Genomic DNA, 27,398 nt, shown 5'->3' on the forward strand with positions numbered 1-27,398 from the left:
TGAGTATGACCAAGGTCTTCCTCAGCACAGAAACAACACAGCAGCTCTACAACTTCTTTCTGCATTCAGTTTTAGCCCATGAAGTAAACATTGTTTTAGTGATTTGTCATCAGGATGATGGTCTCCAGTTGTTCACCTTTTAGCTTACAGCACAAAACAGGTTGACTTAATTATCACTAATATGTGATTTTAGCTGAGCAATGTGGTTTGCTAATAACATTGGGTTCTGTTCTAATAAAATTGGCTTTTTTCAGCAGTATGCAAAGCTCTATGCCTTAAGTCTTGATGTCACTCTGTGCAGTTCAACAAGTGTGTCACATCCTGGAGGAGCTCAATTTTCAATGCTGCCCTTAAAGACACAATGGCTGTAAGAATTTATGGGGCTTCTGCCATCAATTCACTGGGGAGACAGAGGGTAAAACATTTAGATCCAAGTGCATCAATGAAGATCACAGCTACTTCTAAAAGACCTATGAACAAAGAGAAGCTACTTTTTTGTATAAAATCTATTGGTTCAAGTAGAAATGCACCTCAAAGACATGCCTGTAGTTCGTTAGATTAATACATTTGATTAGCAGAACTCAAGGTGATCAAAGTCACTTGGTGATACTCTAGGGGATTACACTTTAAATTTAAGATCTCTGCTTATAGAAATATATTTTTTTTATGAATTGAACTCATAAAAAATAGGAAAGGCAGTGCCAAATTAAACATCAAGAGCTTTGAAGAAAATCTTATAGTAGTCAATTTTTAATGTTACAGATGATAGAATGAACTGTCTTCCAGGTTAATGGCTGATGAGCATTAAAAGCTGGCTAAAACCCAGAAGTTTCATTTTGGTTTTTTCTCCTCTTTTTAACTCTATTTTTTCCCCAAGACTTTAATCTAACATCACAGCTTGCATTTTATTTCCTAGGAGAGTAGATCCCATCTGTTTGCATGACATTCCTCTTGGCTAGCACTGTCTATATGATATATTTTAATGTTTGTCTTCCAGGAGCAAGCAGAATGCCTTCTCTGTCTGTATCCTTACTTTTGATTTATGAATTTTCCTGGTGTGTACAAAGCTTTCCACCTGGATGCCAGAGCATCTATACCAAACTGTTCTCTCTGTAACTATCACCACCTTTTATCTTTGGATCAGAAATTGCTTTGCAATTTCAGCATTTACTGATCCTTCAAAATGTCTTTCTTAAGTCCCAGTTGTTTATTTTCTGCAGGTAGGGAAAACCAGAGACTATCCTAACAAGACCTGGATCAGAAAGAGAGATAGGAACAGAATGCATTGATTCCCTAGAACACACTAAAATTTTTTCCTCTGCTGTGCCTATGAATAAAGACCAATTTGCTGAATGTTGTGCAGTGTGCACTTTTAAGTAAGCTGTTTTAATGACTAGTTATCACACTAGTGTTCATGACCAAGAGAGAAACAGTTGCTGTCCCATGTGTGAGGGGTGGCTGAAGCAAACTGAGCACATTCTTTCTCAACATATGACTCAGTCAGCTCATGTTGTGTGACATGGGTGCCAAATGGGAGCAGAACAAGTGGTGAGGCTGGACCATATGGGTTGAGGAATGGCAAGACGACATTTGGAGTTCTCAGAAGCTCTCAAATTGCTGTAGCATTTCTGGGCTCTCCAACGTGTTTGTTCCAAGGCACTGTGTTGTCCAGAATTTTCCCTCTGACATTGCACAGGCCTGGTTTTTACTCTGTGTTAATGATTGCTGGGAACAGAGTGTGGGAAACAATCACAAACCAGCATGTAAAGCATTATCTCAAGGCCTTGAGCAGTGTCTATCCAGGCAGGCCCTTTATTTCTGAATTTGTACTAATTCTGTGATACTGCCTTGGTTAGACAACTTCTTAGGAGAGGTGAAGCTGGCCTCTAACTCAGTTGTCTGTAGGTGACCAAGTGACACAGAACAGCTACCTAATGTATTTAGGGTTGGGTAAACCAAAGTATTGCTCATTTGAGGGAGAAAGATAATTTCCAGATACAAAAGCACCCTACTTTCCACTGACCAATCAGTTACCTGTCAGTGGAGTTTGCTGAGATGCTGCTCTTCCCCTGCAGAACAGCCTCACCTCTGAGGCTCCACTCCATTTATTGTCAGTGTTTCCCCCCTACCACTGGCACAGGACTCCCCAGCTCTCTTCAGCAGACACAGAGTGCCTAGAAATTAAAACTCACTATACTCATTAACCAAATGAGAAAGTGGTCTTCACCGGCTGTCATGGCAATAACCTATCAATCATGATTTTCATGAAGTTGCCATTTGCTATACTTCAGGACACTGACCTTTAGCTTCATGCACACCTGCACTGCAGCTACTTTTTGACTTTAGATTTGTGCTAAACTAAGCTCCATCTTGTCAGTTCAGTGCAGCAGGTTCTCAAATGTCACTGCATGACCATGGCTGACTCCTGAGGGGTTTTATGCTTTCTCTTTTTTATGCCTTTTTTTTTCTTTTTTCCTTTTTTTTTTTTTTAGAATATTGGATGCTGTCTTAAAGTGAAAATACTATGTCATCATGGCAAGAAAAAAGTCAGTTCTGTCAATGCATCTGTTCCAAGGGACAGCACTCATTATTCTAAAAAGGTATCACTTTCATCACTTTACAACACTTACAAGCCCTCTTCCTTTTATTCCCCCCCCCCTTTTTTTTTCATTTATAATAAAGAGAATTCATGCATCATAAATGCACTAGGTAAGTATTTTCAAAATGACAGATTTACAGTCCAAAAAGTGATTGGTATTTCATTACAGGTGAGAAGTCTGAAGAAATGCATATTTTTATGAACAAAGTAACAAGATTTACTTCTGTCCTACACTTTCAAACTATATGATGATATATATATTCTGACATTGTCCCTCAAAGGCTCTGAGTAATAAGGTCTGAAGCTCTGAACACAATGTGTATTTTTCAGGTACTCATCTGATGAGGGAGGCACTGATGGATTGCTGAACCCCAGTTTGTTGGGAAAAGGAGCTGCTGCATTTTGTCCCTAAAGGAATGACTTCATGCCTAAGTACACTGAAGCCCAGGTGTCCATCTTGTAGTTAACAGGGATGTTTTGCCACTCAAAAGCTTAGCCTATCAAGTCAGAGGGCCTTCTTTCCAGCAGCTCTGAATGCTTTTGATCCCTGGTCTGGTCTTTGTAGGGTTTTGCAAGCTCTGAAACCACTCATCTTTTCTCCAGGGCAATGGTGCCTTCATTTTAGAAGAAACTGGACTTCATTTTTCCACTCATTTTTAATCACCACCACCCCTCACATACAAAAACCACCCGTGTAAGTGTCAGACACTTACAAATTGCAGCCTGGAATTTGAGGATTGAGAAGACTCATAAGCAGTGGATTCAGCCCTGTGATCAGTGACCAGTTGCTAACCTTGGTCCTAGTTTTATAATATTTATTTATAATAATAATCATTGCCAGAATCCTACCACAGCTCAGTAACTATTTCAGCTTCTTTGTGCCCTCTCTTTCCTCACAAACTCCAAATATTACTCACCCTGTGGATGCAGTAATTGTGGAGTTAATTTTTTTTTCCTCAGTCAAATAGATTTTGAAAAGCTTTAAGAAAAAAAGATGCAGAAGGATTGCTTCTGACAGAACCAGACAAATCAATTAATTGATCTCCGGCAGTCAGGGATAATTTTATTTCCTACTCTATTAAGGAAAATCAGAATCAGTTAGCTAATTTCACTAGAGAAAATGTCACCAGTTATTAAGCAGCACATGATAGAAAGAATTAAAGATGGAAAGCTCAAAAATGTTTTTCCTTCCAGAAATTGCATTACTTATTTCTCAACCTTTAGAACTCTGGCATCAAGCAGCATTGAAAATCCTTTGGTTTGACCAAAAAAAAGGTTTTCTTCCCCTGTAGCAGCACCTACAGCATTTAACCTTTGATGTCTATAAATACTGACACGGTTATATTTGTGCTGCAGAAGAAGATATATTTAACAGTAACTGACCAAACTACCTGCAACACATAATTTACTGACTGTTCCTGATATACATTTGCCAAAAACATAAAATCATGACAAATGTTCATCAAAAAAAAAGTCCTGATTTTTGTATAACTATTCATACAGGTAAAGAAACATTATTCAAATAGCACAAGTTGTAGTTCAAATAGTTTAAGGAGCTTCCATTTCTCATGGGGAGTAGAAGTGACAACTGGCTGTGCATGCATATAGATTTCAAAATAGCATTCAGTAAAATCAAAAATAGAACAGGGCCATTACCAGCAGCCTAACACTCTAAAGCACTTTGTGACTTATGGACAGCAGATCATGTCCTTAATCAAGCTTGATTAACTGTCACCCAATGGTTCCAGAAGGGCTGATTCTTCCTAAATCATCTTGATTTATTCATTCCTTTATTTGAGTGGAGTGCTCTTCTTGAAAAGACTCGTGGTTGGCACAGCCACACTCTCCCAAAGGGCAATGCTTTCAGAAGGGCTGTTAGCCAAGACTGAGTGGTTTGGGAAATATTGCCCTTATTTATAAAGCTGCCAAGTTCCAAATCAGAAATTTCAGCCTTGTCAGTTAGGCATACAGGAGTATGACTATTTGTATTTGTGGGCATATTCAGGGGTTTTATTATGAATTTTTTGTTTTGTTTTTGTACCAATATATTAGGAGGAAAAATAGATTCTATAAATTATTATTAAGGCTCTTCATTTTTGTCCATGCTTTTGAGGTAAAAAAAAACACAGCATGTTGGGTTCCCACAGAAAATAAGATGAATTTCAATTTCTCTGCTTTTCTGATAGACAACACTTCATAAATAACCTTTCTGACCTTCATCAGGACAGAATGATATTGATTCAATTTACAAGTCACTCAGAGAAGAAAAATGTTAGTTAAATAGAAAATACACATCATTCTCAATTCTTTCACACTCTCATCTGTGGAGACCATGTAAATCCAAGATATATCAGATGTCTATAGCCAATATCAACAATGGCAATATAAAAATGTCAAAATTAAAAGTGTCCCCAAGTTAAAATGGAATTTGGCAAGTTCAACCACTCTTTCTTTTCACATGTTCATGCTACAGTGAAAGGGCTGAGCAGATGAAGTCAGCCAGAGGATAGTGACCAGCAAACATGAGACACAAGGGTTTTGCTGGAAATGCAAGGGTTAAAACGATGGAAGGAAAGCAAATGTAATATTGTGCAGGATACACTGAAACAAAAATTATTGCAAACAACTTAATGCAGTATAACCTATAGTATCATGTGTTTGGAATACTAATCAGTAAAGCAAGGTAAGTACCAGTGGGGAAAAAAGCAAAGGTAATTAGGAACTCATTAGTGTGACAGCTGAATATATTATCTGTGTTAGTGCTAGGCTTACCCCCACACCAGAGATTTGATCTGACTGTCAAAGCCAAGGGAAGCATTTTACAGAAGTGATTGAATGCAAAATCAGACCAATACAAGAAAAAAATAGGCAGGTCGTCACACTGGAACATGGAAAGATTCCTGGCTAACCTCTGAACATCCTTTTGTCTAAGTCCAAAAAGTCACATAGCCCGCAGATGGGAGTGGATTTTCAGTTGTGAGGAAGATCAAAGACATTACAGTGATCACCAGAAACCAAGGGGGAAAAAAAATCCATAGTTAGATTTTCCTTCTGTTATCATAAGGACCAGAATGCGCATGAGATTTTTTTAATAGCTTGGATAAACCAAACAGCTCAAGCATAGAGGTTTCTTTTTCAGTTTGACACCAGTATTTGACATAGTCAGAATACTCTCTAACATAAACTTGGTGGATATTCTCTTGGAGGGAGCAACAGAATGACAGATGCCAGCTGTTAAAACCAAATAAAGCTGTGTTTCCTTCATTCAAGTTCCCAGCATTTTTCCCACACAGTTCATCAAAGTAAATCAAATAACAAAATGCTTCTATACTGATGGAAACAGCTCTACCTAATCCATCCCAATACCTGAAATAATTCCCTGGTTTTTCTGGGGGAAATGGTGCTTGAGACAGACAAATCAGCTGTGAACCACCCCAGTGCCAAGCTAAGGCTTGAAAGAGAATATTTAATGTTCTGTAAACATCAGTTGTGGTAGGTGAAAGAAAATAGTATTCCTCTAGACCCACTGTTTTCCATGAAGTACATTCTTTTGACCTGAGTGTCCTGGTCTCTCCCAAAAGTGCTTCTTTGTTTATTTTTTTTTTTCTGAAGAATACCTGTGGAGTGCAATATGCTAGCTGAGCAACAATTCACACCTGGTCAGGCTTCTTCATAGCCATCAGGATTTTAAAAATCTACTAGGAAGAGTGGTGCAAAAATAATTGAGGCAAAAGTTTAACTAGACCAATGCTGTACATCTTCTAATTTATGGAGATGTGAAAAATCAGTGTGGCCACCAGAAGCAGAGCTTTAGACAAATATGAGTATTCATTTTCCCTTCTGAAATGGTGGGATTCAGTTAACTTTCATTAAAAGAATGTAGTCATTGGATTTATGGCCCTAAAATGAAATTGTTTGCATTATAATTCAATGCAGCAATCATTTACCACAGAGACTCAAAATCAGCCCAGAAGCATTTAAAACAGCCATTGTACTTATATCTGAACAAGAGCTTAAAATAATTTGGAGCATAACAACATTGTATTGCAAAAACAAGTCAGTCAGTCTGAGTTTATAGTGAAAGTAATGTACATTGATCTTCCTTGACAGCAATGAAAGCCCAATGACATCCTTCTCTGCCCTGGAGATTGCATGAAATATAACTGCACTTGGCAGAAAAGAACCTGTTTTGCAATTTAACTCTTTTCTGTAGGCTGCTCCTCTGCTGTCAGCTGCATATTAATGGAAACATCAACTCACCCCCTCTGGAAGAGGTCCACATTATGGAATTTGTGTAGCTCCACAGAAAACTCGACCGTTCCCTGAACCTCAGACATGGTTTTTTCAGGTCATCACCTAAATAACACATATATAAAGACATTGTAAATGTTTGAAGTATTTTACTTAACAAACCCATGAATGGATGATTTCATTTTAGTCAGCATTGTGGGGTCCATGCAAAGCTTGAAATCGACTGATATCAGTTGGAATCTTTCCAATGACATCATTTGGCTCCATCTTCAGGAAAACTCGCTAAAAGCCAGATCAAAGCAGTAATTAAGAGAGGTAAGAAGTCTAATTAAGCCTGAGGACAGAATGATAATATTATGAAAAGTATAAGAAGCAAAAAGTAAATAACATATTATGTGCAAGAATCTCAAAGCAAAATTTAATTAACTCTCTTGCTGCTCTTGTATGGGAAATTGATTATTTTTCTTCTCATTTTATGACATGGCAGATTTCCAGGGTCAGCACAGCTCATTTCTGTAAAAGCACAGGCCAAAAAGACAGGAACCCTAGATAGATGAGTGCAGAATTCAGATTTCTTGTTTTTTTGACCCCTCCTATGACTTAAATAAAGTCCCAGAAGGGAAGCTTCTGAGGGAATATGAATAATTTAAATATTAATGAATGGAAGATATTCTTTTAAAGAAAATGCTGACAGTCGTGGCCCCTAATAGGCCACAACAGTCAGATCAAGATTTTGAAGCATTACAGCCATTTACACAGTACATCTCATGTGCTTATTGAATCACAGAATAATTCAGGTTGGAAGGGACTTCAGGAGGTCATGCCTCACTCAAGGAAGTAAGTTTCCAAACCAGCTCTATTTAATACACAAGTGTACATCCTTAACATTTCCCTAATTATAGCAGAGGCAATCCAAGGACTTTTACAGCTTTTGGACAGATTTTCAATTATTTTTTGCCCTTCCTTTCTTCCCCCATCTCCTCCTCTGCAAATGTGCTGCTGGCAATCTGCCAAGCTGCCTGGAAATTTTCTGTAGAATCAATAAGAGGATAAAGATTAAATTTTTTTCATTAACACATTCAGAAGCAAGATTTTAGTTGTTGTTTGACAGCAGCCAAGTGCAGTCTCTGAGGAAGACCCATGTCAGGGTCTTAACAATTCCCCTTTCTAAGACATACAGGGCATTAAAGGGATATGGAGCTCAGATGCAAAATGAAACATTTCTCCAGAGGTGCTAATCAATAATTTTCATGGCACTCATAGATTTGACTGTGTCCTTTAATGAAGCAGGAGTGAAGAGGATTTTGATACATGAAGTCCTCATATAAGCATTAGGCTTTAGATTTCTCAAGGCTTGCTCCTGATTAGTAATTTTCCAACTGACTGGCTTATTACACTGATTATTTTAAACTAAGGTTTTTTTCTGGCTATCCTTTCAAGCATTACAGTTTTTCAAAAAGATCTCATTCCAGAGCTAAAAGGTTATTAATTTTTCATTCACCATCCTCAGACTTCGGAATGGCAATAATGTGATGTAAAATATATGTAATATATGTCTATAACTGTGAGAAAGAAAAATAAAATTTCTAAGCTACACATCTGATATGCCTCTGAGGTAAGGAACTGTGTCAGGCCATGATTTGGGTGTGCTGAAGGTATATTTAGACTCTAGAAATTGCCAGAGAATCACAGAATAAACTAGGTTGGAAAAGACCCTTGAGATCACCAAGTCCAACCCGTGCCCTTGCACCTCCTTGTCAACCAGAACAAGGCCCTGAGTGCCACATCCAGTCTCTGCTCAAACACCTCCAGGGACAATGACTCCATCACCTCCCTGGGCAGCCGTTCCAATGCCCAATCACTCTTTCTTCCTAAAATCCAGCCTAAACCTCCCCCAGTGCAGCTTAAGACTGTGTCCCCTTGTCTGGCTGCTGCTGCCTGGGAGAAGAGACTGATCCCCACCTGCTGCATCCTCCTGTGGGGAGCTGTGGAGTGATGAGATCACCCTGAGCCTCCTTTTCTCCAGGCTACATGTCAGAACCCAGGACATTCCTCTGGCTGCCCTGGAGGACTCGAGACCCTGGCAAGGGGCTCAGAGGCCTAGGCACAGAGTCAAAGACACCTGTGCCTTCAATTTTAACCCATGGAAACAATTACCAACTTTATGTGAGGATTTACAAGCCACAAGAGTTTGGGTAGAATGTTAGCGAATTTATCACAGGGTGAAAATGTAGAATTTTGGGGGTTTTAGAATGGGGGTTCAAGAGGCAAGATGGAGGAATCTGGGCTTGTCCTTTCTCCTTCTTCTTCTTGTCCTCCATCTTCTGCTGTAATGGTGACACTTTTGGATTGGTTTAGAGACAAACTGTCTAACATAGGTGACAGGTATTGGAAAATTATTGTAAATAAATTACATGTAGCTTTTAATATAAAAAAGATAACACTGCCCTGGGGGTGGCCAGTGTGCCACAAACCAACCTGCCAGACAAGCCTCAGCAGGTCAGAAGGACAATGTATTAGATAAGAAAAAAACAAACAACCTTGAAAAGCAGAACCGACACATCTCGGCTTCTTCTTTGGTCTCGGGGCTGGGAAAAAGAGACTTTGTGACACCTCGGGGTCATCTCGACACCAGAGACCTCAAGAGCTAAACACCCCCAGCTCCCTCAGATGCTCCTCATAGGATTTGTGTTCCAGACCCTTCACCAGCCTTGCTGCCCTTCTCTGGACCTGCTCCAGCACCTCAACATCCTTCCTAAACTGAGGGATCCAGAACTGGACACAGCACTCCAGCTACAGCTGTGTAGCCCTACTACAGTACTACTAAGCAGTGCTGAGTACAGGGGATTAAAAGTAATACTTTTTGTTTCCTTTGTCCCCCATTTCAACAGGAATGAAACTCATATTTTGTCCTTTTGCTTTTTGGCGCAGATTGAGAAGGTGTACACAGTTTGTAAGTCATGGATATGACATATCCACCAGGTTGTGTGTGAGTGCCTGTGTGTGATAGTACTGCCTGAGTCAAAGAGCAGACTGTGGGGGAAGCTAGTAGGAAACCATGCAAACCACAAAGCAATACTCTGACAAGGTATTTAGTCTTGAGGAGAGTGCTAATTAAAAGAATTGCCTCTGGCAATATATCTGCATGTTGGGCTGAGGCATATTTCCCTAGACCAAAAGCTCAGGATCAAAGGAAACTCCATGCTTTTGAAGACACCGGTGTAAAGAGGAGAGGTGTGAATGGATGGCCAGCCAGTTTAGCCCAGTACCAATATTGTCAAAGACAGAAATGATGATGTGAAGTTACAATTAACTAAAGTATAGGAAAAATTTAATAGATGGAAATATGCACATCAGTCTTCTCTGTATTTGCAGTGTATTTTTCAAGCTTTACACCTCTTTAAAACAAATACAGAAGTCATCCCAAAAACAAAAAACAACAAGCAAACAAAAAAACCCCTGTTTCTGTAATTTTATTTCCCTCACTGATCACCAGAATTAAAGTGCAAGCACCTCCCACACCAGTTAGAACTTCCAACCACCCCAGCAGCACACCAGAAAATCAGATCCAGATCCAGACACAGATTTACGTCTCCAGCACTAGAGCCTGGTACTTCAGGGAGCATCTCACAAGTATGAAAAGGGCCTCTGGTGCTCCTTATTTTCAGGCACTTAGCAAGGTTCAAAGAATCCTGCTAAGACACATGGGTATAATTCTTCAACTCAAGAAGCTAGGAAATCTGACAAAATAGCTGCAGGCACCACCGGATCAAGAAAATATTAAGTAATTAAAATGATGCACTAATTTTTAACTTTTGTACCAGGTGCCTGCTTAAAGGAACCTTATCATAATCTTCCAAAATGCAGGGCTCATGAAGGACCTCTGATCAACCCTTGTATGGGACAACCTTGGGTTATAAATAGAGCAACAGCTGCTAAAAATAATACTGAAATTTGCCATGACATCACTATTGTAAAGACAATAGGGAATGCTGCCAGTATTGAAGTATCATCAGTTATCTAATAAGCAGTTTAAAGAAAAATACAGAGGTCATATTTGGGAAGGCTTTAGTGTATTTGGATTTCTGAAATGTCTGCTTCTATATCAAGCTCCTTGCATTTTTCAGAAGAGACCTTAAGACAACATTAATAAATATCAATGCAAAGCTAATAAAGTAACATGGGAAGTGTTTTGGCCATCTGCTCCTGTGAAAGCAGTGCCATGGTCACCCTGGTCACCCCAAAGCACTGGATGGCTTCAGATGGCACTGCCGCTGTCCCTGGCTGTGCTGTGCTGTCCTACACGCACCAGTGGCACGAGTCAGGCCACCAGTCTGAGAGTTTGTCCTTCCAGCTGGGGTTGGTGTCCTAGCAAGGGACAGGAAATTTCAGTTGTCATTTCACTTAGAGAAAGGACACATCAACTGAAAATCAGAATCCTTTATACAAATAAAGACTATGAAAATCTATATATTTAAAGACTGGAGACTGTCTCACTTGCATTTTTAAAGAAAGGCTGGATTTTATTCCCCACATCCCCATTGCTGTCAGTGGAAATACCTTCTGGAGACTGTTCAAGAAATTATATTGGCTAAATGCAACCTTTTTAATTTACAGTATTTGTACTTGATGGCATTTTAGGGATCCAGTCACCTGAGCAAGCCTCTGCCAGGAAGAGATTAGTTGATTATGTACCACAGACACCACTGTTAAAGACCTTGGAGATAAAAATGAATCTGACAACTACCCACTGGAACAGCAATCACTGACACCCCAAACAAAGGGAGCTAGGGAAGGTGAGATGGGAAGTGAGCACATTGGATAGAAGGACAAGACACTATATAATCTGATAGTTTATAGTTTATAGACCCAGCCTTTGAACAATTACATCCAAGAAAAAAAAAAAAAAAAAAAAAAAAAAAAAAAAAACCAAAAAACAAAACCAACATATTTTTAAACATAAACTACTTTTTTTGTTTTTTTGGTTTTTTGTTTTTTTGTGGTTTTACCATTCTTAAGCATCTCTATTACAGAAACGAGTTTAAAAAATATTTTAAAAAAAGGAAAAATACACAAAAGAAAAAAGAATGAAATACTGTGTGACCAAGGGCAATGACTCATGAACTCAGAAGCATTCATTTAGGAGAATACAGCTACCTTTCAAGAAACACAGCCTATACTATCTGCAGGATATCAACACTGTCCTTACTGGTTTGAAAGCATCTTTTATTTTATTGTGATTTTTTGCAGAAGCTGGAATTTTTTTCAAGCTAGGCATTTATATCCTTTTTTTTTATTATTTATTAGGAATTCCTTGATTAAATGAATAAAGTCACAGTGACATGACTTTATTCTCATTTCCACTAATGACTTCACTCACTGTACTTCTAAGTAAGAAAAGTAGGAGGAATACAAAACAAGGAGGACTGTAAACACACACATGCTCTGAGATGAGAGGATTAGAAGATGCTAACTCATTAGAACAAATCTCTTTTTCATTGTTGTTTTCCTTTTTAATTGCTCACTTTCCTGCAGCTGAACTGGATCCCAGTCCTTAGGACAGTGACTGCATCTCAATAGGCTTGCCTGAGCATACATTAATTTCCTGAGACAAAGCAGTCACAAATGTCAGTAAGTCCTTCCACTACAATGCTGTCATTAGCTGTTCTCCACTTTACAGAACTTGTCAGCTTTTCCTGCCAGCACATCAGCAAAATGAGAGGTGAGCTCTTCACCTTCAAGGTGATGTCAAACGTTAGCACCTAATTTTGTTAAAATAAATCAAGGCAGTATTTCTCTTCTAAGATTTTGGGTGGCAATAAGACATTTCCTTTACACTTTAAAAGAAGCCAATCTAAGTGGACCACTAAAGATACAAAAAGTGACAAGGCTTGTCAATGCCATCAGTAGCCAAGTTTACCACTTGATCACAAGCCCGTTTGTATTTTACCTCTCTTCCTAAATGTCCTGATGTGTCATCGACCCATTGAGCTATAAATAGCTCACTCATAGGTTCCAAATCCAGATCCACCAGAGCCATTTCAGTTCTAGCAGCCTGCTCCACCTGCCCATTGTTGTCATGTTCTTCAGTGTCACAAGTGCTAGATACATGAGCATGTGCCCTCCGGCCAGTCCATGACCATACCCACATTTCCCAGGCACTCAGGATTTCCAGTCTGAGCCTGTTGCTTTATCAGTGAAACCACTTAGTGCATGAAAACATCAGTTTGAATGTCCAGCTGAACCCAGAAAACAGAGATGGAAAAATCACCTGTGCTTCAGCATCAACTACCTCTGAAGAGGCTCAAATTCCTTCATAAGTTGCTAATATTTCTTTCTCAGTTAGAGTGCAAAAGGCTTTAGATCCCCCAAATTCCCTGTTTCTAGACCCTAGAGGCCAGCCTAGATTCTCCCCAGGCTCTTTTGGCCAGATGTTCCAGATGGAGCCGTTATCCCTGTCTGGGTTATAAAGCACATTTTTTACATCTTGTCATGTCTGGACTGGCCCAAATCATCACCCATTTAGTTTGCTCAAATGTTTGCTGCTGCTCAGCACCCCTTTTAAAGTGTTTCTTCTTAGGAAGAAAAAAGGGAGTTGGCACCTCTTTTAAAGTCTTTCTTCTTAGAAAATAGAGAGGAAGAATATAACCAGTGTAGATCAGACTATAACTTGGAGCATTCATTCTCCAACAATCCATGACACCTAAGAAATCTTGTGCCTCTGTTTTGTTGGTTGTTATTTTATTGATCACACTCCTTGAGATATGAAAACATCTACCTTGCTATTTTAGTCATAAAATTTGAATTTTCTTGTGCAGGTCCATTTCCCATACTTTGTTTTATAGCAAAAATAGGTTTCAAAATGATCTGGATTATTCTCTTCTCAGACACTTTCTCTTGCTGTGTTGCCCCACAAAATAATGTCACCAATGTACTGCAGGTGTTGGGAACATACATCTTGTTCCAGTGCAGTCTGTATCAATCCACAGCAAATGGTAGGATTACGTTTCCACCTTTGGAATAGTAAATTCCAGCTGTACTGGAAAGGCCTTTATGTGAAAGCAAACTGTTCCACACCAAGGAGTCTCAATTGTCACATTCTCAGAGTGGTCTGCCCTGTTCACCAACAGTTGGTGCCTCTGTGTCTGTCCAGCCCATTGTCAGCTGGCTGTGGGTGTATGATAAATCTCATTAAAAAAATCTCTCAGTGCATGTCATGAAAAATTTCACCACATGGACTGTGTGCACCAGAATTCACCCTCATCTCTGGATTCAAGTCATTATAGATCACCTACAACATAGCTGATTTCCTCAGATCCTGGATATCTCCTTCCATGGATTTTCAATTCCTTTGAGACTTTGCAAGTCTTTCCTTGAGGAAAACTGGATAAAGACTGTTCCTGCCAAAGAATGAGGCTCCTTGTTAATTGTCTCCATAGGAGGGTACCAGAAGTACAATCATGCCTTCAAGTCAGAGTCCAAATAGCAGATTAAACTCAAGATCAGTGTTTTAGTAACAAACCTCCCAGGCAAAACACCACTAATCACTGCAAAGCACAGCAAACTGCAAAGCCAACACCAATCTGCTGAAAAAAACAAAAAAAAAAAACAAAAAAAAACCCCAACAAACAAACAAACAAAAATGAGTATGGCACAGATGACAGAAATGGATATCAAGAACAGATTAATCAATATTGTGATCCACAAATGTAAACATATATATAATTTCTGGTACGGCCTTAGCAATCTATCATTTCAAGCTCTTAGAGCTCCAAAGGTGCTAAAAAGAAGTGTTGTAATTTAAGCCCAGCTGGCAAATAAGAAACAAACAACTCATTCACTTAGCCCACCAGGATGTGGGGAAGAGACCTAAAAGGGTAAAAGTGAGGAAACTTGTGTGTTGTGACAAGAATGGTTAATTATTCAAATATAATATTAGAAAAAAAATAGTAATAGGAGTTTTGAAAAACAAAATTTAAAAAAAAAAAAAAAAAGTTAAACAATACCCAAGAAAGAAAAATTATACAAATGAAAACAATTCCCCACCACCAACTGACCAGTGTCCAGCCAGCCCCTGAGCAGCAGCCCCAGAACATCTTTCCCCCTAGCCTATCTGCTGTGGAGGATGAAATACAGTCTGGATTCTCCCTCCGGTCAGCTGGGGACAGCTGTCCTGGCTCTGTCCCCTCCCTACCCCTTGTGCACCCCCAGCCTCCTCACTGGTGGGGTGGTGTAAAAGGCAGAAAATCCTTTACTCTGTGTAAGCTCTGCTCAGCAGGGATGTAAACATCCCTGTGTTATCAACACAGCCCCATGCCAGCTACCATGAAGAAAATTAACTCTCTCCCAGCTAAAACCAGCACAAGGGACACAGTACATGCACAGTTAGACTCAATGATCGTCAAAGTTTTTTTCAACCTAAATGATTCTATGATTTTATCATGTAAAACTCAGCCTAAAGACTTGTTAGTCTTGTTGGACTTTTGAGTCAATGGATGTTTGTGATTTTCTATTTGTTCTCAAGTGTATAACAATTAAGACTTCAGTCTCAAGTCTTCCCTGGAAATCAAGTTATTTTCCACCATGAGAAACCTTCTAATGCTCTCTTAGTCATGGAAATGTCAGGAATTCCTTTGTAAAGTCTCCAATCTTTACAACCACCTAACATTATCCAGCATAATTTACAGAATGAGATAGCATCACAGATAATCCCTTGCAGCTCTTTTGATAAGGTTTTTAGGTTTCCAGTCTGCTGTAATCCTTTGCATTTTTTCTCCAGTATTGAAACCAAAGTAAAGATCTGAGATACAGGTACAAGGCACAAAACAAATACAAGGCATATAATCTTGCTCAGTCACATCTGTGAAACATGCTTTTTATCCAGTGCATAAACATTTAGCTGGGTTTAAAACTATAAAGATGAATTTATTTTTTATACTCCAAAGAGCTAACTCACTTTGGATGCAAGCCCTATATTGGAGAATAATCTTCCAATATCACAAAAAAATGTTTGCTGTTTAATATTCTCAGGAAAATCAATATTCAAAATTTTTTCAGATGCATTAGACATATGTTCACAGAGTGTAACACCATGAGTCACTTTTCCCAAGGTTCATTGATTGCTACCACTGAAATGTAATGAGTTAGAGAAACAAATATTAAAAGATCCTTTAAAAAATTACTCATAGCCCAAAGAGTACTCAGAGTGGATCACATAAGAAAGTAGCTGTGTTATTTTTATGTGTGTTTTTCTGCATTTACAAACTCCAATGTGATTTGTCTTTTACCATTACAACTGGAATTCACAAAGTACCAGCAGTATAATTTCACTGGGGGTAGATGCCCATTCAACCTCCAGCAACAAAATTAGTGTTAAGATTAAAATCACTTGCACCCGACAGCTGAGAACTTTCACTAAGATCAATAGCTTAAAATTTATGGACCACATGGAGTAAAAACAGACATTAACTACAGGATCCAAAGAAAATCACTCAGGAAAACAAGTCAACAACTTACTTCAATTCCTTTCACACTCTGTTTGTGAGGCCAATCTACACTGGACATTTTGCACAGGTCACCAGGTCCAAGAAGGCTGAGAAGCAAGTCTAGATTACACCTTCCATAAACTGGTAATTTCATGGGTATTTAGAGGAATAAATCTACTAAGAGAAAAACCCAAAACCATCAGGTTGTTCCAGAGGATTTTAGGGCAGAACTGAAGAGGGACCGAATAAATGTCAGGTGCCAGTAGGCTGCTCTTGTGAGATATAAAGCCTTTGAGCTATTACACAGGATTAAATGTGAACACAGCTGTGCAAATTTAGGTCAGAGCATTCCCAAAAAAAAAAAAAAAAAGAGAGAATGAAGAGCAGCCTCGATTTGTCCTCTGTTAGCACGTGCCTGTCAGGACACCAGTGCTTAGTTCAGCTCAGCAAAAAACACTCTCTGCTTACACCAGTTAATAATAACCTGCTGTTGGTATTGTGCAAAAACTGAAGCAGCAGGGGAAATTCAGACAGAAGAGGAAGAAGAGCACAACAGAAGGGAAAAGGAGATAATACAAACTTTCCCCTGGACTACCTTCCCACTGCTACATAATCCTCTCTTCTTCACGCCTTCCCTACCTGTTCCTTCTCTGACTTATTTTCCTTCTTTATGGCCTTCAAAAGAAAAAGACATCTTAAAATTTTATGCACAACTGGGAGCTTAAATTCAGACTCCTCAGAACACCATCATCTTCAATCTTCAGCGGTTTTTGTGTCTTATTCCCACTGTTCACCTCAGTCTTTTTTTCTCATCTTCCTGTTGTCAGTCTTAGAAACACAAAATGCATCAAAAGGCAGAAGTTATTTGAAGCCTATTTAGGACACTCAGACAGAATTATCCATCATTCTCACATTTGACTGAGCTCTTCTTCCCTTTAAAGGGAGATATATTCTTCTCAGTCTGGGCTTTTTTGTTGGTTTCATATAGGAAATAAGGGCTCTTTAAGGGACTGACCTTATTTTCTTCTCATGTACTGACAGAAGAGCCCCACAATTTATTTTTATAATTATTTATTTTAAACCTCTAGTCCAGTTCATACATGACTGAAGTAAAAACTGCTTGGACATACATCTATATGAAGTCTTTGGGAGTTTATCAGAATGTTTGGCCACATTCAAAACTTTGGCAACAGCTAAAGGTCAATTCTGTCTTCTAAATTCTGAATGTTAGAGCCACTTGACCAAGATCCTCCTTGTAAAAAGTCCTCTAATATGTTCTGTAGGACTGCAAAGGAGAGGTAAGAAGAGTGGGATGCATCCTCTTGCAAGAGATATGGGGCAGCCTGATGCAGGAATAAAGGAGCTCTCTGCTTTGGAGCACAAACTGTTATGTTAATAGAGACATCACCAAAGAATCCAGGTAAGAAACAGAGGAGCTTGAACATCAGCCTGATGCTACAAACTAGTCATAGCTAATAAACTAGTGACAGCTATGACAGGGAAAGCCTGCTGAGTTATATGTTTTCTTGGCACTGTTTTGACTGCATTTCCATTTCTGGTCATGAAAAATTTTATGGCACTGTCTAACTGTGCTGTAAACTCAACTGTCCTTGTCAGACCTTTAATGCTTATTTTGCATTTTGCATGATCAAATTCACTGCAGAGTTTCTTGGACAAGGTACAGTCTCCTTCAGATGTTCTGAGGATGTTCTAAGTGAGCACATATTTCACATTAACTGCATTGATTATCCTTGTTTGTGAAAAATTTAAAGCACAGACACTTGCCCATGAGATTCATCTCACTAACTATAAATGCCTTCATATGTATGAGGTGTTTTTAGCCTCACTGTAGTCAGTGGAGATATAGAAAATGCCTTCAACAGGGTTAATGTCACCATTTCTGGCTTCTAAGGGAGCTGAAAGCAACTTTCCTAGGTGCAGACATATGAGCCAAGTCCACATCTAGTTAGATGAATGCCAGTCATAGCCAAATTCCACACATAAGCAGGATTTTGAATGTGTGTGCAGAATCAGTCATGGAAAGGGTGAGAGAGGTAGCAGGTATGTATCTCTATATATACATTTGTACTTTAGGTTGGACTTGATGATCTTGGAGGTCTTTTCTAACCTTAATGATTCTATGATTCTTATATGTGCTTAAAAGGAAAAAGGAAAAAAAAAAAGCAAATCCCTAAAACTTGATAACACAGTGTTTTCCTTTCTTTGCCTGAAAACATTTTGCCTTCTATCATACACGCAGACATCCAGCTGGAATCAACAGTCAGATTATCACTGGATGGAAAGGTGCTCAGCACTCAGGAGATAGGAAATGTCAAAGATAAGGCTGGCCATGGAGTCTCCATTATCTCCTTACTTAATGCACATGGATCAGGTTATGATCAGGCAATGATCAAAGCCACTTCTGTCTCTTGCAGTGTTCAGGACATGCAAGGTCTGGGAATTAATCTGGACGTTACAGGTGACATTTGTTTTGGCTTTTCAGACTTCAAAAGACATCTTAGAAGGGAGATAGAATATTGTCAAAAAGAGACGACTTTGCTGATCCAAGAAAATCTGTGCATATTGAACAAGTCAGGTTCTCTGTTGTCTTGTTCTCTTGAAACAAGTTTTGAGCAAAATAAAGGCTCTTAATGCAGCCTGTTATATTCAATAAAATTATCTCAAGTTGCTGGAAATAAAACACTGTCAGCAGATGTTTTATTTCATGTGGAGCCAGTGGAGTTATTGATGTTTGTGAGGAGTGACTGAACTGTTTGCAGTGCTGGACCAAAAGAGAACAGCACAACAAGAGGTGTTGTACCCTCACACACTGAACAAGAGCAGAATTCAGAGCTCTGGAAATCTGACAGGCAGTTGTGGTTCAATTACCATCACCAGAAATGCTCAAAGGCTGGGACAGGGTGGGGAAATGTCCCTGGAAATGTTCAAGGCCAGGCTGGATGGGGCTTGGAGCAACCTGGGATAGTGGAAGGTGTCCCTGCCCATGGCACAGGGGTGGGACTAGATCATCTTTAAGGTCCCTTCCAGTGCAAGTCATTCTATGATTCTAAAAAGATAAGGATGTTGGTGAGAAAACTTTGACAGAGAGAGGTGGTCAGAGCAGCATCCACAGAACCAGGGTCTTGGTATTACTGGAAAAGGGAATATTTGCAATACTGAAATTAATACAATATGGCTTTACTTTCAGGCTCACCAAAAAAAAAAAAAAAAAAAAAAAAGTTAAAACCAACTTTTTCATCACTGTCCTCAGTTGTAAAATATTTAATAAATTGTGCACAAACTTTGAGGCAGACATTTATTACAAGGGCCATTGAGTACAATAGTAAGTAAAGAAGCTGCAGACCATTTTCCATCATAACAGCTCTTTGGGTAGGCAGTAACTATTGAACTGGGATGCAATTAAGGGAGGAACAGGTGCTGTTTTAGAGCAGTGTGGTTTAAGTACAGGCAATAAAATATGCAGAGCCTTAATCAGAATTTTGACTAGTTTTAAGTGCTTGGGGCCGTGTTGATATAAATAACTGCATCAGGTTCTCCTAAAGAGCAAGAGCTAAATTAAGTGGTTTACAAACAGAAGAAAAGGCTGATTTATTGGTCATGACACTGCTTGATCTGTGACAAAAATAGAAAGGGCCAACTGTGCCACTGCTAGACATGAAGCCAACACAACAGGGCCTGAGGTACAGCTGCTGAATACAGCAAGGCCAGACGAGTCTATCAAAACAACAGGAAATAAATTTATTTCTCAAATTCAGCCCAGCAGCTTGGCAAACTCCTCCAGAAGGTTTTGTGCAGCAAGTTTGCCTCACAGAAGGGCTGTATTTTTTTCTGAAGGCCATGACTCTTATTCCAGCTGCAGAACAGCTGTCCCTCAGGCTGTGCCTGTCATGCTAAAAGGATGCTGCTCTCAGGGTGCTGAGGTCCCTTCTCAAATGAGCAAAGGCTGGCAGAAGTCATGGTGAGCTTTTGAGGCGCAGCTGGACATGGAGATGGATTTCCTTTTAGAATACTTGGGTCACTGGCAACCCATTAATTGTTGAAAATTCCTGATTCTCCCCAGCACCTAAGTGTCAGCTTTGGTGTTGTCTTTAACACAGGTACTTGAGTAGTAAAACAAGCAGCTTCTGAAGAGGAAAGTGAAATTTTAACAAAACAGAGATACCCAGCTTGGGGCTTTCCCCCTGAAATACTTTTATGTGTGCCCAAGAACATCCAGCTAAGTAAACCTGGGCAACACAGACAGGGAACTTTCTAGAAAGGCTGCCATTGAGGGACCAGCACCACCATCCTGCCATGTCACCTCCGTTTCCCCTGAAGTTCTGCTTTCCTGGCAGTGGCTGTGGGCAGACTGGATGTGTCCATGGCACACTGAGGGTGCACATTAACCAGCAAAGAACTGCAGTTTTCTGATGTAGCTGGTAGAAGAAATTTCATGTGGACATTCATACAAGAAACCTCACCAGGCATGGAAATGTGGGGACTTTGTGAGGACAAGACTGGACTGGTACCACACCTGCAGGACATTAAAATGAAATTCTCCCTCTTAGATCCACTCCTGCTATCTTCCTAGTTTTGTTGTCAGACTACCATTCCTGACAAACAACATAAAGAAGGGCTAACTTTATCACCTGTTGCGTTGTTTTTTGGGTTTATTTAACCTCCTAAAGTCAAAGCTTCATGCTCACAGGGACATTCTATGCCTTATTGAAGAAATACTTACAAAACTTAAGGGACATTAAATTTTTATTTTTGGTCACTGTCACATAGCAGTACTGAGTGTGTTTGTGGTACAATATAGCAGTGATGATCACTTTTACTAGTTTTTACAGTTTAAAATTAGTGATCTTGGAGCTCCATTTAATTTTAGTTTAGGTAATGCAGACATACAATTTCAATCAGCAGCCAGAATCAGACTGTGAACACACCAAATACTTCAATTTTGTAAAAATTACAACACTTCCCATATAAATATTCATACTTAAATAAACATAACATGAGAAAAGAATATAGGAAACCATCCTATAATGGAAACCTTCATTTCCAAAATAAAATATTCCAAATTTGAAAGTTGTGGAGTAATTCTTCCAGTTACTTGCCTTTTCCACACTAAAATCCTGCTTTGTAATTTCAGGAATGAAAAAAGTTTTCAGCACACTTCCTCATGTCTTTAGAACATTAGATAGATTAGGCATCCAGATATTTTAATAAAGTTTCAGAAAAAATCAGATGGAAAGATGCAAGTCTGCCTGGGAAAAATTAAATTAAACTGTTCTCTGCTAGACCTTTCTATATTGTGTGGTATAATCTCAGCAAAATGAAGTCATGAACCCTACACCATGACAAATTTCCAGACAGCAAAGGTGTCATTTTGTTAATTTTGCTCCCATTTTGCTAATACACTGCACATCCAGGAACAAGAATATCTTGAGGAAAATATGTATCACACCAATATCTCATACAGCACTAATTACACAATCTCACACCAAGTGCTGAGCTAAAAACCAAACCAAAACAGCTCCTGGTGCTCCTGGCCAGGAATTCTCTAAGAAAAAGACACCAGAAACAGAGAGGTTGTCTATGAGCAGAGGAAATTTCATCACTAAAGCTGGATCTGGGACAGCATTTTGGATGGAAGTTATTCATAGAAGGAATCTTATGCAAACAAGGCTGAGATGCAGCCCAAATTTTTAGTTTTATGCCAAATGATACTGTTCAGATTTCTGCTGGCACATGGGAATTTACCAGATTATTTGCTTCTTTCCAGCTTAAAATAAAAATGTAATTTTGAAAATTATTGACAGCATTTCCTAATTAACTGAATTATCTATAGAGGACTAGCCTCCAAATCCTGGCATTGCTAATTTTTGAGCTCCTTGTATTTACATATCTCACAGGGAACATCCATGATCTCTTAGGAATGAAGACTCAGCTTGTGAGAGGCACTAATTAACTAACAAATGTCAGGCTCAGATCAATCATCTCTATTAAAACAAGCAGAAGATTTTTCCTCCATCTCCAAACAAGACAAGTGTGAACCTGAAGTCAAGTGAATGCAGTTAACCAGAAAGTTGTAACAAAAACCAGGTACATAAACATCTAAATAAAATTCCATGACATGTGAATATGCCTGTTCAGAAAATGTTTGTTTAGAACAAATAATAGCACAAATCTGCCCTGTTCCTGTGGGATTTTCATAGCCTAGTTCTTGGCCACAGATTAATCATTCCTGGTGTCCCACAATCAAATTCTTAACCCTCATTGGTTTTGGGTTTTGTATTAGAAATACAATAAACACAGAGAACATCAGAGCACTCAGTGCTATGTGCAGCTTCACAAACCTCAGCAAATATCTCAGATTTCCTATGGCCTCATTTTACCTCTGCTGCAGAAGGTCTAGCCAATTTTAAAATTCCATATGACTTTTGTTAAAGGCATAATTTTATTTCCAGAACTCACAGTAGAACTGATGATGGGCCTGCAGAGCTGAAATGAGCTGAAACTTCCTTTATGTGTGTATCTCACTTTGAATTTCAGGCACTAGCTTGCTGTGCAAGCAAACATTTCAGTTTTGATCTGAAAATCAACAAAACACAAAGAACAGAGTGCCTCCAGGGTCTTTTTATTGCCTTTTGTTAAGCAGTGGCATTTTATTTCTCCTTTTGCTCCCTGAGAATGCTTATATCTACGTAAGATACTTTGGGCAAAGGGTAATTTAGGACACATTGCAGACTCAAAAGCCAGAGTGTCAAAGTATTACTATTTTCACCCATAACACCAGACATGAAATTATTAAAGCTCGATTTTCAACAGCAATTGAACAGCTAGAGAGAAACTCCAAAGCCTAAACATAGATATCTAGTGTCATTTTATACCCCCTGAGATATAAATTAAGGCAATTATTCCCAGCTCTCAGTTTACCCACGCTGTGGGTGAGTCCTGCTTTCTTTGGAAGCAGCAGCTCAATATCATATGAGGTGTCTTAAAGCCTCTCAAATGACAACACACATTTATGATTAGGAGCTGAGTGGTTTTTTTCTAAATCTGCAAACAAATAGAACCTAGAAAGTGGCTGAACTCAGCCTGAAATAGCCACCCAAGTGAACTAATTCAGCCTCTACTGACTGCATCTCTTTTAGAAGTAATGGAACACTTGGATGAATACACAGAGTGCCTTCGCAACAGAATGGAGGTGCCTCAACGTGGGAATTCATCCCACCCTCAGACTGAAACCTACCTCACCTCTTTTAGGTATGTACACATGGGCTACTTGTCCACAAAAGGGGAAAAACCCAAAAAAAGTAGTAGATTCCCCTGACCCATTTCTCTACTCAAATAAACACAACTACATCCATTTCACCCTGAAATGGGTCACACCACTTGTTCCCACAGATTAGCAGGAGAATCTCGGTGCTTATCCCTGATGCATCTTCTCATGGAGAGAAGAGAATCCCACTTCTGCAAAATGGGTATTGATCAAGATGTAGGTACCTGCCTCTCAGACATACCACCAGACACCCACACATACCTTCAGGCACTTACCATTCGTTTGGAACTCTAAATTTAAAATTCCTAGGTTTCACTGCTGTCCAAAACACAACTGAAAGGCAATTCCCTTAAGAAACTCAGACAAAAGACTATTGCTAGGAATCTAAATGCAACTGTGGCCTGCAGATGTTATATCAAACAGAAAAATAAATAATACGATTTAAAAATTGATCCAAGACTTTTACATAGGGGTGTCATATATGGACATCACACTAATAACTCTTGGACGTTTAAATTAATTTTTTATTGTATTTATATTTTCCTAATTTCTAAGGGCTGAATGGAATGGAAAGGTAAGAACAAATAATATCACAAAACATCCCAGATGCAACAGGAATTATCCTATTAAACTAAGTCCTATCCACTCACAGGTAGAAGTTCCTTTCACCTAAGTCCCAACTGCATTTTTTGCTTATAATTTTCCAATGCCACATAGTCTGTTTCAGACCAATTTCCAGTTTTGATGCTATAAAATATCTGTTTTCCTCAGCTGATAGAAAGTAATCAGATATGTGTATACTGTAGAGCACTTTGGTGCTCCTCTGGGTTTAGAAATGTGAATTATTGTTGGAACAAAGTAGCAAAGCAGCAAGTCCCTTCTTCCCCAGGAGTGATGGTCTGTCATCCTGGGCAGGAAAATATAGAGGGTTATTTTCTCCTACTCATGTTATCATCACCAACATCAGTTTTTAGTGCCTCACACAGGATTCCTTTCTTGTAAAAAAAAAAAAAAATAAAAAAAAAAAAAAATTCAAAATCTGAGAAAAATAGTGTGATATCAAGGGGAAAGCCTCAACACATCTTTGGAGTTTTAATCACAATTGTGAACTTGATGTATTGAAGAAACATTCATCCTGGATTTGTGGTTTCATCTTCCTATTAGCAGCCAGGCATCCATGAAATGTAATTCTCACACAGTGCTGAAAATGAGGCAAACAGACTGTACACACAACTGTGGCAGGCACATGATTCCACTGGGCCATAAATAGCAAGTAGTGAAATGTTCTGTTCCCCTGCATCTGAACAAATATCACTGTGAAGCAGATGAAGACAGGAGACCCAAGTATTTACACTTGTGTCATGAGAAAATGCAGTCGTGTTTCCACCCTGACAGCAGAGACAGATGATGGCAGAGCAACTCCTGATGTTTCATGGTTTATAACAGCTGAGCAACACACAGCCTGCTAGGCAAGAAAATAAAATTGGGCCAGGATTCACATTTCACCTGGTCTAGAATCTCACTCTGATCCTGCAAAGGAGGGTCAGTCAGCACTGACTGGGGCAGGGTCCTGTTTGCAGGACTCAGCTCCCACAGGATGAACATGCTTTAGGCTGCTCCAGCACTCTTTACTTCATATTTATATGCAGAAATGGGCCATCTGTGTGTCTTCTGAGATAAAATTTTGGCAGCAAAGACAACATCACACACTGAGTAATAGCCCAGTGATTCCTGGAATATCCTGACTGCAATAAAAGTAAGGATGTTGGGTAAAATTCTGGTTATACTGGTGTCAACAGAACAGTTTTGTGAATGTTAAACAGCTATTTGGGGATATCAGAAAAATGAGAAAATAGAAACTACTGTATCTGTCTTATTCAAGTTGCATCTGAGGTCACTGTTAGGACTTTATCAACAGTGTTAACGCTGGAGAGACCAGAATACCATTATTATTTTCATGTTCTAGATTCTCACAGAAATTTGCTGTTGAACATCCAAAACATCAAGTGAACTTTGATATGATATCTGTGAAATTTAAAAGCAACTTCAGGACTGTAGAAATAAAATCTTTGCAGGAAAAAAACACATTTAACATGGTACACCCTTGGCACAATGAAGACTTTCACATTTACCCCTCTTTCCAGTTGTCTCTCCCTTAGATAGAACTGTAATGCTAATTGTAAATTTTGGTTTGTTTCTTTTTCAGAATAGAAAGCTTGTTTCTATTTCCATGGTCAAATTAAGGATATACTAAGACACATTATATGATTCTGCTGAAACCTACTCATTGCACATAATCTTATTTCATGCCCATGCTAAACCAGAAAAAAAAAAAAAAAAGTCTGTGTCTGTAAAAGTAAAAAATAACTTCAATTCTGCGCTTCACTTATGAAACATTACAAATTTGGCCGCCAATAAAACTTTCTCCAGAAAAGGTTTCCCCTCTAATCCAAAGCAGCAAAATGGCTATTTTCAAAGTTTTTTGCGTATGACTACATGTCACTATTAAGATCAGGAGATACAAATGACTCTGAAAAATTACAAAGAGCGTTCTCACGAACCTGTCAAGCTGAACGGGTTTGTGGGCTGATACTGTACAAAGAACATTAATTATCAAACAGCATGGAACCTGAAAAACATGGCATCTGGAATATTCCTCATCAGTCAGGTGTTCAGGCAGTGAATACTGGTGTAGTTTGACTGAGATCAAGGGGGTTTGTACCTCCTTATACCACTGGAAGATGTTTCTCACTGTATGTTTAAAATATCTTGTCCTTTTGTGTTCTTGCATAATAAGCCATTATTTCTGCAGCCAAGGCTTCTTAAAAACATGATTTCTGTGTCAGAGGGATAAAAATACCCCTGACACATGTAGATTTCATTTAGAAAAGCATCAGAAGATTCACAGTTTGAGCTGGAATTTATTATTGATCCTTTCAGCTCGATGCCAATTTGAAATTGTGCTCTGAAAAATATATTTGCCTTACTCAAACACTTACAGCAGTACTAAGAAAAATAGAAACCCACACAATTTTAAAATGAACCACTATTTTTCAAAATATGTTATGGATCCACTATCAGACATAAAGATGAAAAAAATAGGTAGGAATTTGTTTTGGATAAGAATTTGCAAAACATGCATTTTCTTCTTTTTAGTTTCTATTTGTCTGAAAAAAAAAAAATTAATTTCTGTCTTGAGAGCACCACACTGCAGTTGGAGACCAACTGTAATAAGGTCTTATAGAGACAGAGTAACAATATGTAATTAACCCTTGGAACATGACAAAACACTCTTAAATCTGAAGGAATTTTTTTCTTGTGAAGAAAAATCAGCATGATACAACTTCTCTTCCCTTCAGATTGATGTGAAAATTTCTGCATAAAAACTAAACTTCATTTTGTTTATGGATTTTTTTTTTTTTAATAACAAAATGCACAGATTTCTCAAACATTTAAAGTTCAGAAGCTCAGAACTGCTTGGGTATTTATAGCAGTACTATGCTAAAATTAGGTTTGAAAACGTGTCTACTTGCTTGCTTTCCTCCATTGCATCCAATGCAATGGTGAAACCTGAGGTTTTACCATCAGAGCTCTCTTTGTAGCTGCAATTCAGGATGAGGTTCCACTGATGCAATTTTGGCTGGGCTGAGCACCCATGTTGCCATTTCTCAGTGGAATGGGCGAGGGCAGCTTTAAAACATGGAACCTTCTGACCATGTCCCTTGATTGTCCTAGCCTGGAAAGCACCTTCTGGACATGCTTAGAGCACATGAAAAAT

The 27,398-nt window shown here is 38.8% G+C and overlaps 1 protein-coding gene across 4 annotated transcripts in view; it reads right to left on the minus strand.

Moving 5' to 3' along the window:
- The window catches only part of FAM135B (family with sequence similarity 135 member B), a 206,120-nt gene that overhangs the window by 133,070 nt on the left and 45,652 nt on the right, over positions 1–27,398 (minus strand). For all 4 annotated transcript variants that reach the window (XR_010030331.1, XM_063174595.1, XM_063174586.1 and 1 more), the window contains exon 2: positions 6,860–6,955. Coding sequence is in view for 3 of the 4 variants with exons in the window: in XM_063174595.1 (XP_063030665.1) it covers positions 6,860–6,936 (77 nt within the window). In the remaining variant the exon portion in view is untranslated. The remainder of the gene's footprint in view (positions 1–6,859; positions 6,956–27,398) is intronic.

The sequence above is a fragment of the Melospiza melodia genome, chromosome 1, assembly GCF_035770615.1.
Source record: "Melospiza melodia melodia isolate bMelMel2 chromosome 1, bMelMel2.pri, whole genome shotgun sequence".
In the NCBI taxonomy this organism is placed as follows: Eukaryota; Metazoa; Chordata; class Aves; order Passeriformes; family Passerellidae; genus Melospiza; species Melospiza melodia.